Genomic DNA, 12,624 nt, shown 5'->3' with positions numbered 1-12,624 from the left:
AGTGATGAAGTCCTGAAAATCACTATTCTCATGGTTGACAGACATGGAGAGTTGCTAAATATCTGTAGAATCAAGGGAAATTTTAAGTTATCAGATGTCAGTTGTCTGGTTTTTTTTTTCATTTGAATATTAATATTTTGAAAAACAGAACCATAAACTCTGGGAGGCAGAAGGATTATTAAAAGTCATCAAATTTATCCATTCACCCAATATAGCAGTTTTGCCTATATTTCTGTAAGGTAACCATCCAGATTGAACTTAAACACTTGTAGTAATAGCAAATACACTATGTCTGTGTTTATGCATGCCATTTTAAATGCATCTGAGAGGATGCTAATATTACATAGACATATGTTTAACACACCAGAATGTGTATCAGTGCATTATTAAATAAATGTGTATGTCTTTCTGAATTTACACATACTACATCTCCTCCACCCTCTGTAAAATGCGGAAGGTTTCATTTGTTTTTCATTGCATTATTGGCGCAGTAACCTGACATATTAAATGCTTAATAAAATGGTGGTGGTTGTTGTTGAATGTGTCTGTGCTGGTCTCTCTCAACAAGACGTCGCATTCTCACATAAAATTCAATAATAGGATGTTTTCTATTTGTCTCCAGACATGCTGGGATAATTATCACTGGAAGTCTTCAACTGAAGGTTGGATAAATACCCTTGTAAATGTTGTAGAGGATATTCTGTGCAGGTTAAGTTTGGCCTTAATGGTCTCTGATCTAGGAGGTAAAGGATTGTGTCTATCTTGAATTCTTCTTACTGCACCCTCAGCACATCCTCTTTCCCAAGGGCTGCAGGACAGAGAAGGGTAAGCGGAGGAAAACAACACTAAAGTTCTATTAATAACATACTACATGTTCTCTCTCTCTCTCCCCTCCTTTCTCCTTCACTCACACACACACACACACACACACACACACACACATACACCCTCTCTCCCTCTCTCCCTCTCTCTCTCTCTCTCTCTCTCTCTCTCTCTCTCTCTCTCTCTCTCTCATCTCCTTTTCTCCCTCCCCTCTTTGTTTTCCTATCACCATTTTTATCCCCATATCTATTATTCCCTCCTTTCCAACTCCCTCATTCAGGAGTCCAGTTTAGGTAAAATGTGTTTGCACGGAAGGAAGTAATGTTAAATAAAGATGAAAAAGAGTGAAATTCGTTTGTGTATAATGACATTACAGCAGTTTAGGGCCAGTGGGATCACTAAATTCTGGTAACCTTCATACAGAAAATTAGTAGCAGAGTCAGGACTAAAACTGAAATCTGTTGATTCTTGGTCCAAGAATGTTTCCATTGTACCCACCTCTTCATAGTCCATTATAGGTTTTGGAAAAGACAAATAGATATTTAGGGAAATTAGGGAATCAATAACTGTCATTAATTCATACTCTTATATTGAGAAAATTGCTAGAGGTAACCATAACAGTCTCTTTCTTCCCTCATTTGACTTTTGGATTATCAAGTTCTTGGGCAGCTTTATGCCAAATCTTAAAGTCAAGACATTTTCCGGTACCAGGAATCTTTACAAAATTGGACTCAATAAAGACTTGCTAATAGAGAGTTTCTGATTTAATCAATATCATTATTATCAGTGAGTGGTCTAAATAACCTCTATTTCCAAAGGTATTCCAATTGATCATTGGACATTGATCAGTAGCTTCATATCAGCTATCTCCTGAAAAACAGATACAGTGACACTCCTGTCACTCTATCTATGCACTCTGTTGCTGTGCCCCACCCCCTAAAAATGTGTAGATACAAATTCTGTCATTATGCACAAAGCACCTAAAGATTTTTGGTGGTTTATACTCAAAAGATTCTATTCATGTAGGCTATAGGTGTCTGTGGTTATAACCAGAATTTGGCATTGTGTCAAGATTCCATAGCTTTTACCAAAGTCTAGAACTAATTTCCTAGCTTTCTTCTTTCATGCAGATGAAACATCTATAAAGTAATAAGGCCCTCATCTCCACAGCTGTAAGTCACGATGCTTCCTCTGAATATCACTGACACTCGCCTTGCTGGCTGCTTTCTCACTGGAATCCCAAGTCTGGAGCACCTGCACATCTGGCTTTCTATCCCGTTCAGCATCATGTATGTGACTGCCTTGGCAGGGAATAGCATCCTGATCAGTGTAATCATCTCCCAGAGGAGCCTTCATGAACCCATGTACCTGTTCCTATCCATGCTGGCCAGTGCTGATATCCTGCTCTCCACTTCAACCATGCCAAAGGCTCTGACCATCTTCTGGTTGGGGACACAAGCCATCTCCTTTGATGCGTGTCTCACTCAGTTGTTCTGTATCCACTTTCTGTTTGTGGCTGACTCAGCCATCCTGTTGGCCATGGCATTTGACTGCTATGTGGCCATCTGCTCACCTTTACACTATAACACTATCCTTAGTCCCATCATCATCAGAAAGATAGCTGGAGCCACACTTACACGCAGCTTCTGCATTATGTTTCCAGCTATCTTCCTCCTCAAAAGGTTACCATATTGCCAGACCAATATAATTTCACATACATTCTGTGAGCACATGGGCATTGCCTTGCTATCCTGTGCTGACATCTCTGTCAATATCTGGTACGGTTTGGCTGCTACCTTGCTCTCCACAGGTGTAGATATCATTCTTATCACCATCTCCTATGTACTCATCTTACACACTGTCTTCCATCTTCCTTCACATGAAGCTCAACGCAAAGCACTGGGAACATGTGGATCTCATATTTGTGTCATACTACTCTTCTACATCCCTGCTCTATTTTCTGTCTTTGCCTACCGCTTTGGTAGGAAAAGTATTCCCCATTACGTCCATATCCTGCTAGCCAACCTCTATGTTGTTATCCCACCCATGCTCAACCCTGTGATTTATGGTGTAAGACCCAAACAGATTTGGGAAGGGGCTGTCCAGTTGTTTGCACAGTTGAAGAAATATTCAAGATGGAGACTAACAAACTATGAGTCATCTTGACCAGAGTTGTTAACTTTGGGACTTGGGGGACTAAACTGCCTGAAAATAAGGCCTAGCCTCGATTAAAATGTAATTATGTGATGTTTAACAAAACAAATAATAATATACCATAGGTAATGTTAATTTGGGATTTTCTTTGAAATATTTTGTGATATAAAGTTTCACTCAGAGAATCAGCATATTTATTTTTAAAATATTACCTTCCTTATTGAGCTTCCTAATTTAACCATGGGCATAGTAGCAAGCTCTTGTTTTTCACTCATTGTTAAGGCTATACAGATTTGACATCAAAAGACTGAATCTAGTTCTAACAGGCAGAAAACAACTTCAGGGAACACCAATGCCAAGAGAATTCTCAAAACTATTAATGCCAGCTCCAACCACAGGGTCCAACTATAGGGCCTATATCTAAGGCTTTGAACATTCGTATTCTTTTCCCTATTACAATCATATCATTTTCCTTACACAGTCCTTATCTTTATCTCTTTTCCTCCTCCACTCCTATCCCAACACTATAAAAATATTCAAATTTTTTCTATCCAAAACCTATCACTATAACAATCCCTTTTCTCATCCACACCATTTCTCCAACTTCAATTCATTCCCAATCCCATGTTGATCCCTATTCCTATCTACATTCCTATCCTAAATTTTATCCATAAACCCATCTATATCCACATTTTTACCTAATCATCTCATTGTACCTCTCTACTGAGCACAGGTTGATAAGTGGAATTTGAAAACCCTCAACAATTAGTTCAGCACAGTTGTACACAAGTAATAGCAGTGACCTACAATCATGGGTTGCCTTGAGGGAGAAGAGGTCGTGACCTATAATTTTATTACATGCACAAGTCCCTAGTCATCCTACTGTATTTCACAAATTGACTGGGCCACAAGAATACCTAGACTGAAATTTTCCCCTTTTGAGTTGCTCCTCCAAGTTAACCAACTTAGAAAGGATACTTTTTTCAAGGATTCTCCCAGCAAAACACGTAGTAAACAGATTATTCTCTATTCTGTACCCATTATCAAATCTCAAGAGACTACAATATCAGCATTTAAAGTGCTGACCATTGAAGGAGCAGACAATCAGATGCTGACATGATGAGTTGTAGAATAATGGAATTTCTCTGGGGGAAACCCTGGGTATTGGAATGGTATGTGGGCAAAATGAAGAAGTCAGATGAGAAAAGTAGTACATGAGTAAGGTGTCTATTAAGTGTTCTGCCTCTCTTTCAGGGAAGAATCCCCTTCTGCAATATATGTACTGACACAACAAGTGTGCACTGAAGTTTTTATGTTACAGTCCTGATTTCCTTGAGCCCTCTCAAAGGTCCTAGATCTTCGTTGTTCATCCTCCAAATCAATACCACACTTATTAAATGTGTGTGTGTGCCTGTGTGTGTGTGTGTACATGCAGTCACACACAAAAATGAAATAGTCACTTACCATTAAAGGGACATTTGTCATGTTCAAGATGCCATGCTAGATGTAGGGCCAATGACACTGTATGCTCTCAAGTAGATTATATCCTAACGTAAGAATAAAGCATCTCTACAAATAAATATAATAAAAATTACAGTGAGGTGCTGTACTTGTACTTTCATTGGTATAGGGAACTATCAGTTGAGAAAACAAACTCTCTCTACCAATAATAGGACAACACTTTCTCTAAAACTTATACTCTTACCGATTTGTCAAGAGCACAAATGTACAACCTTATAGCCATTGGTATTGCAGCATCCAACATTCCAGTGTGCAGATAAATCAGATGAAAATGTAATTGGGAAGTACTAAATAAAAATTCAATAGGACATAATGTTAATATGTAGTTTTCTAAGTTAGTAGGCAGCCCATACACACAGTTTAGTAGCCCTTTTCTGTTTGAATTTGACACTCTCTGAGGTCAAGAGTAACAAAAGTTTAAATGACTTGCTTAGGGACGCATGACTAGTAAAGACTAGAGTGTAGAACCTAAACTCACATCTGTTTTTTCAAGGCTGACTCCCTATCCCTATAAAATACTGCCCTTCCTAAAAAAAAAAAAAAAATTAGGAGATAAATACAGAACAAAATGGTCTAGGAAAATAGAAAAGCTAAGGTTTTCTCTAGCTGGAGGCATTATAGCACATTCAGAAAATGCTTTTAGAGCTAGAAATTGAAGTAAAGGTAAGATTTCAATAGTCCCTACCATAAAGAACCAAAATGATCAAGAAGGATTGGGTATATTCCAGGCATGGAGAACAGCCTAGGGAAATGCTTAGAGAGGAAAGAAGACACAAGAAGATCAAACAATAATTTGCATATAAAATCTGTATTTCAATTGGAATATGGAGTGTGTGAAGTGAGAATGTAAAATAATCCTGACAACTTGAACCCCCAGCTCTGGAGGGTCATAAATGCCAAATTAATACGGTTTTATTATGTACTGTAGAAGATGCTTTTGACCTGAGATGATACTCCTAATCTAAGGAATCAGAGATTCATAGTCTGAGACTGCTCTCATGCTCCAGTCCACTGAATTTCAGAGTCTCTCAGGAGCCCAGAAATCCTTGGCCTCCATAGTCTCTAGACCCATTCCCTGCACAGAATACAATATCTGTTCTCAGACAGGTAAAGGGTTAATGTTTGAATGATTTGTGTTATATCCTGGAGGATAGCACGGAAGTAAGTACTCAAGGTTTTATAAGCATGGATCTTTCCCTCTTAGGATTCCAGGAAGAACAAAAAGTCCTAACTTTTTTCTTACAAAGGCATTCATTCACCCTTCAGCTGAGTTCTCTGTCAAAGACAGATTTTTCAAGCCTACAGGTAGGATAATTGAAGCCAGAGAGAGCTTTGGTGAGCCAAGTGAAGGTTGTGAGTATAGTGATGGTGGTGGTGGCTGGGAGACTGGGTTGGGATGCTGGGTGGAGGTTTTTCTATATGTCCAGAAATATTCTTAAACTATCTGTCTCAGATTTGTGTAGGAAACAACCCCACCTGGAGGCAAGGAAGTACCCAAGACCAGGTTGGATGAATAGGAGTTTCTTCTAACTGGGAAAGAAACAGAGAGCAGATAGTGGAAAATGTGATATGTGTATTTGTGTATATACATATACACACAAACTCACATACATATATGTATATTACATATATATACATAAATAGGCAAATACATATGTGTACATTTGTGCTTGTTTCTGTTCGTGTACAAGAGGGACTCAATCCTGAGGAAAGTAATGTAATGAGATCTGGCTCTAGGGAATGGCATCAGAACGTTTTGCTTAATCATTTCTTATACATGCGCATTTGTGGCTTTTGATATGTCCCTTCATCTTTCTTACTGCACAATTCAACAGTAAGTGAAAGATATGAACGTCCTGAGAGAAATAAATGTCTCAAATTCTTGTGAATGGCGTACATGCTCCTCAGAATTTGAAAAGTCTGTGTTTTTTTTTCCCCAATTTCCTTCCTAGACCACCCATTGTTGGATGTACTGTCTATAGTGGTCCACTGGCCCAGCATCTTTAGGTTATACTGTATAGTGATTTCAAAGTCTCTGAAAAATATCCTAATAAATCGGCTAGAAGTCGTTAATGTCATCTGTAAATATGAAGCTTTCACTGCATTCTTTCTCAATCATTTTGAAAAAAATAAATAAAACTACCTTCAACCCTCGGTATAAGGGATAGTTAACTTTCCATAATGAGAAACAGTCATTTATGCCTTTGGTTCTAACATTTAAATCACCATAAAACTCAAGTGTACTTGCAGGGAAAGTGTGAATGCATACTTACCTATTTAATAAATTCTCACTAATTTTTCAAACCAGATAGGAAAATCAGGGTAGAAGTGTACTGGAGCCAGCTCTAACCACTTTCAAGAGCCAGCCCTTAAATTTTCAGTGTGACCAGTGACACTTCAGAAGTTGGTAGAAAGCAGAGCTTAATTTATTGATTTATGGATTGTAATGAAGAAAATGTTTATAATGCAGATTAGACTGAAAAGAGGAAGTGTGTGTGTATTTTTCCCCAGAGAGTCTAGTTATCAAACATTTGCTGCACACCTTTGTATTGCTCTATGTAGCATTGCTTGAGCTCAGGAGTAGTATATATCAGAAAGCTAAGGAAATGAAGGATAATCATGCCTATAATCATAATCATAATAACTGGCAGTTATAGCGCACTTTAAAGTTTACATTATATTTGTATCCATTAGATTGTTCTACCCTCTTATCATCCAAAGGTGAAAGACAGATTCCAAGAGAGGATACCATTTAGGTTCAACTTTACAGGAGGAGTCTCAATTTAACAGATAAAGTGGGGGCAGAGTTAGAGAATGTTCCCCTCAAAGTTAAAATCAGAAGCAAAGTTACCGAGCTACAAGAATGGCATGATGAAACAGTGGGATCTGGAGTTCCTGAACCCAAGAAGCCGTGAATGCAAATCCTATCTCAAATCTTTATTGTCGAACAAATCTTGGCGAAACCAATTAATTCCTGGGGCCTCATTTTCACCATCTGTAAAGTGAGGAGAGTTGGACTCAATGGCCTCTAGATTTATGATCCTTTGAGTGTGTTGGGGAAAGAGAGTAAGTAGTTCACCACAGCTAGAGTATATACCATGGAGGAAGAAGGGGGTCCTCATATTGTTATCTTAGACTAAGAGATAAGATAAAAAATTAGCTCCAGGTTGTAGGAGGTTAGCACACTGGTATGATGAAATCAGTTTCAAGTTTCAAGAAAGATAAGCTCTGAATAAATAAATGAAATCAACTTAGATGTCTTTTTTCCTTCCTCTCTGGCCATTTAAGAAAAGCTTCCATTGTGGAAGGAAGGAACTTCATCAATCCAGTGAAACAGAAATTAACTGTAATCCTCAATTAATTATATTCATTTGGTATAACATTATTGAGATTGCTTTCATCATGGTTCTCAGGTAGTCCAATAATTTTTAAATTCTCTCTCCTAGATCTATTTTCTAAGTTATTTCTTAGGATGATTTTTTAGAAACAAATAGTCCCTAAACCAACCCATACAAACAATTCATGTAATCTAGAGGAATAATTTGGTTTCCCTGACCTGCAGTTTCTTAATCAGAAAAATGAGTTCATTAGACTGGATATGGCCCATAACACTCCCAACTGCAAAGCGGAAATATTTATCAAAATAAATAAAAATATTATAAAACTTTGATAGTGTTAATATGTGCTTTTCTAATGCAATAGTAGCCAGCAGGTATCTTTACCTATGATTCACAGCCTTGTTCCACTTTTCATTTAATATTGAACTCACTGGCAAAATTTTATAGGTATCAATGTCAAGTTTTGAAGTGGGCTTCAGAAAAACTAACTTTAAATGTTCAAAATGGGTGGTAGAGGGATGGAATGCTTTATGCCCAGATAACAAGTCATGTACAAATAAACAAACACAAATGAGTCTGGCCTTTTAATGGGCAGAAGCTCAAGATGATTCAATGATGTGACTTGGAAATTAAAAAGCTGAAGGTTTTCTTAGGCCACATACATAGACACAAGATTGTCTGGAGCAAAAGAGGTGATCAACTCACTGTACTCTGCTCTAGTTTTTGGCTTCCGTTCAGGGTATTGTATTTTCAGAATATCTCCATAAAATGAAAACCTGGATAGGTGTGGGAAATGGAGACCAAGCTAGATGAAAACTGCTCCAAGAAATGAAAGCTATATAGGCCAGATGAAAGAACATTTAGGGGTGATCTGGTCACTGTCTGAAAAGCTCCCAAAGCAGGTAAATAGAATAGGGATGCAGTTTATGCAAATTGGCTCCACAGATATGAATTTGCACCAAGGGGAAAAAGTTGCAAGGAGGCATAATTTGTTTCAACGTAAGAGAAACTCTCTAAGAGTTATTCAGATGGAAAATGGCCTTTCACTTAGAAGGAATGAGGCTACTTTCACAATACTAAGGAGAAAGTCAACCTTGGCAACAGAGGGTTCTGATGCAATCTGGGTGTCCTTGAACAAATCAACCTCTCTGGGAACCAGTTTTCAAATCAGTAAAGTGATGTAATTGGATTACATGGCTATTAAGGACCCTTCTAGCTTGAAATAAACTATTCAATTATTGTAAGAGGACACAACATGACCACTTTTTAGGGATGAATTAGGTGAATCACCCCATGCATTATTGCTAAGGATGTAAATGTTTGATTGTTGGGCATTTCATGTAAAGAGTACTGGCAGGTCATAAGACCTGGGTATTCAATTTCTTAATTTTGTCTCTATGAGTCAGTTACTAAAGGTCTCTGAATACAAGGCACTCATCTATGAAGTGGGATTCTAGCATTTTTTATTAGCTAGCTAACAGAGTTGTTGTAAGGCAAGCAGTTTTTAAGATATAAAGTGTATGAACAGCACTCTATGTTTATATACTTGCTTGAGAATAGGACTTTAAAATACCCATTTTACTTCTATACACACATGCATACAATATACTGATTTAGGCATGTATACTGCATGAATAGGACTTAATATACATCATATCCACAAATGTACATGTATTTATATCTTTGAATATCATTTTATATATGATATATATATATATACACTATGTTAAAAAGTAAGTATGCGTCTCGATGTGTGTAGAAAAGACCCCCTGTCTTCAATTTAGCACAGTCTTCCACTGTTGGGACACAAAATGCTCTTTCTTTATTCTACTCAACCTGAAAAGTGCTCAGGTTAACAGTGACCGTTAGTTCTTCAGTGTACCACATCCTGCAGAATTCTTTGCACTGGGGAAGAGGTCCCGAAGCACACAGAAATCTGACACTGGCATATTCCTCAGTGCCATCATCCCACGTGGAAGTAAATTATGGCTTTTGCCTTCTCTTCAGGGTCCAACAATCACCTCTTCAGGAGTCATCAAGAGATGGGCACATTCAACCTAAGCAGCTACAGCCCCAGCTCCTTCACCCTCGTGGGGATCCCAGGGCTTGAGAAGTTCCACGTCTGGATCGCGATTCCTTTCTGTGCTATCTACCTTGTGGCCATTACAGGTAACTCTCTCCTGCTGTACCTCATTGCCATGGAGCGCAGCCTCCATGAGCCCATGTTCCTTTTCCTCTCCATGCTGGCCCAAACAGACCTGATTCTGTCATCTACTACAGTGCCCAAACTCCTCAGTAACTTCTCGTTTGGTGACAAGAAAATCACCTTCTCAGGCTGCCTCACCCAGGTGTACTTCCTCCATTTTAGCTTTGTTGTGGATTCTGCCATACTACTGGCCATGGCATATGACCGCTATGTGGCCATATGCTCCCCACTGAGATATACCACCACTCTGATCCACCAGGTCATCATCAAAATTGTGGTGGGAATCATCATCAAGAGCTTCTGTGACATCTTTCCAGTTGTTTTTTCGCTAAAGCGACTGCCCTTCTGTAGGACACTTGTCATCCCTCATACATACTGTGAACACATAGGTGTGGCCCGCCTCTCCTGTGCTGACATCTCCATTAATGTCTGGTATGGTTTTTCTGTGCCCCTCATGACTGTAGTCTGACATTGTCCTTATTGCTGTCTCTTACACCATTATACTGAGCACAGTCTTTCACCTTTCTTCTCATGGAGCTCGCCAGAAGGCTCTTGGAACCTGTGGGTCTCACATCTGTGTCATCCTCATGTTCTATACTCCAGCCTTCTTCTCCATTCTTGCCCATCGCTTTGGACACAAAGTTCCACGTCATGTCCTCATCCTATTTGCCAACTTTTATGTTACCATTCCACCAGCTCTCAACCCCATTGTCTATGGAGTGAAGACCAAGAAAATTCGTGACAAGATTCTCCTCCTATTTTCTCCAAAGGGGACACAATGATATCTCACACTATCAGATGGGGGAACTCGTAAGAGGTGGGGAAAATCCTTAAAAGAATATTCATTTTTGACATTTTTCATAAAAAAAAAAGAATACAGAAACCCATGTTTATTCCTGTCTCCATAAATTCAAGATGTTAGTACAAGAAATCAGCAGAATTAGAGACAGGAAATTGCAAAGGATGATTTATTGTCAAGGAGAAGGTCAAGATTGTTTGTAACGAGGAGAAACTCTCTATTTGTGCTTGAGTAGCATGTATTGTGAACTTGTAGCCTGCTGAAGTCAAAAGCAGTAATTAGAATAGCCTCTCTCTTTTCCTTACCATTTAGAAATGTGTTTTACAAAGAGGTGTTTTGGGGATAAATCAGCAGTCAGAGCAGAAAAATGAAAGATAGCATGGGCACAATGTTACATATGTGAAGCTAATTTATTTGAATGAAAGGTGAAACTATAATCACTTGGTTTTTAGTTTCGAGAATAAGACCCTAGCTGCTAAAATACAATTCTAGGCACGTTCCAGTAAGAGATTAGTTCATCCAGACTTTCAAGAGCCTCTTCCAAGAGGAGTCCTGGTAAGTCTTTCACTACAAATGCCCCAAAGAAATTGAGATTCAGGTCCCCAAATAAAGCAGTAGCTTAAAAATAAAAGAAACATTTGGTATTTCCATTTATGTATGAAAATTTCATTTCCCTTCATGGGCTATGGCATTTCTGGATCATAACTGGATCATGGTTTAGAAATGGAAGAGATCTAGCATTCATAGATTCCAACCCACTCATACAGATGGGGGCACTCAAGGCCAGGGAAGTTACATGTATTGACAGGTTTACACATCTCCAAAGTATCTGGTCCGAACCTGGGTCTTCTGGCTACATGTCTGCCTCTAGTGAGGCAACTAGGTGGTGCAGTGAATAGAAAATAGGATTTGCATTTAAGAGAACATGAGTTCAAATTCTAATTCAAACACTAGTTGTATGAGATCGGGCAAATTAGTTAACAGCCCCTCTGCTTCATGTTCTTCATCTTTCAAGTAGGCATAATGGCACCCATCTCATGGAATTATTGTGAGGATCTCATGAGTTAACATATTTAAAGAGCTTTGGAAACCCTAAAGTGATATATATGTATGTATATATACATATGCATACATATAGCAGCAATTATTATTATTCCCTATATGTATTAATCATATTACCTCTCAGTCAAGCTAAAAAAATTAACCACTGTGTCTGTGCAGAAATAATAAGAGGGACATTGTGAAAACAAGCCCTAAAGAATTCTAAAAGGTAGTGATTATGAACCTGGCACCCCAATTCACCAGGGAATGAGAGCAAAGTATTTTCATTTTGTATTGATAGTCATCAAGTATCAATTAGATGCCTACTATGTACTGGATGATGTGCTAAATTCTAGGGATTCAAAGAGAGGCAAAAGACACTCCCTCCTCTCAAGTTTCTCTCAGTAAATGGCAGGAGCAAGAAGGATTACATGAAAATGACTTGGGAAAAGTGTAAATTGGAGATAATCAAGAGGGAAAGCATTACCATTAAGGACAAATCACAGAATATGGAATTTGAGCTGATACTTGAAAGTCACAAATTCCTGCTATACCCTCTACCCAACTCTGATAAGGAAAAAAAAATCAGCTTAAAAAAAACCACTGATGTGGATGCTCAGGTAAGTCAGCAGCAACCTCGTATGAAAGAAAGACTACCTACAGACTATACGAGGACAGATAATACAAAATGAGTAGAAAACCATATTCGGTTCTGAAAAAGATAGTATAAAGTATAGTAAAAT

The 12,624-nt window shown here is 38.3% G+C and overlaps 2 protein-coding genes across 2 annotated transcripts; both read left to right on the top strand.

Annotated features, from left to right (window-relative positions):
• The first annotated feature begins 2,019 nt into the window (after positions 1-2,019).
• On the top strand, positions 2,020-2,988 carry LOC140507560 (olfactory receptor 52B6-like). The gene has a single exon (XM_072615601.1). The coding sequence runs from the start codon at positions 2,110-2,112 to the stop codon at positions 2,986-2,988; it is 879 nt and encodes a 292-aa protein (XP_072471702.1). The 5' UTR covers positions 2,020-2,109.
• Positions 2,989-9,877: 6,889 nt separating this feature from the next.
• Positions 9,878-10,823, top strand: LOC140508697 (olfactory receptor 52H1-like). Its single transcript, XM_072616584.1, is given in 2 exon segments — positions 9,878-10,506; positions 10,508-10,823. Coding segments are annotated over 2 exon segments (945 nt in total).
• The last annotated feature ends 1,801 nt before the right edge of the window (positions 10,824-12,624 follow it).

Source organism: Notamacropus eugenii, chromosome 5 (assembly GCF_028372415.1).
Source record: "Notamacropus eugenii isolate mMacEug1 chromosome 5, mMacEug1.pri_v2, whole genome shotgun sequence".
Lineage (NCBI taxonomy): Eukaryota > Metazoa > Chordata > Mammalia > Diprotodontia > Macropodidae > Notamacropus > Notamacropus eugenii.
The sequence above is the reverse complement of the archived record's forward strand: the minus strand, read 5'-3'. Positions and strand labels throughout refer to the sequence as shown.

What these genes read in the sequence shown, in the direction of transcription:
- LOC140507560 (XM_072615601.1), top strand. Translation starts at nt 2,110, where the DNA reads ATGTATGTGACTGCCTTGGCAGGGAATAGCATCCTGATCAGTGTAATC.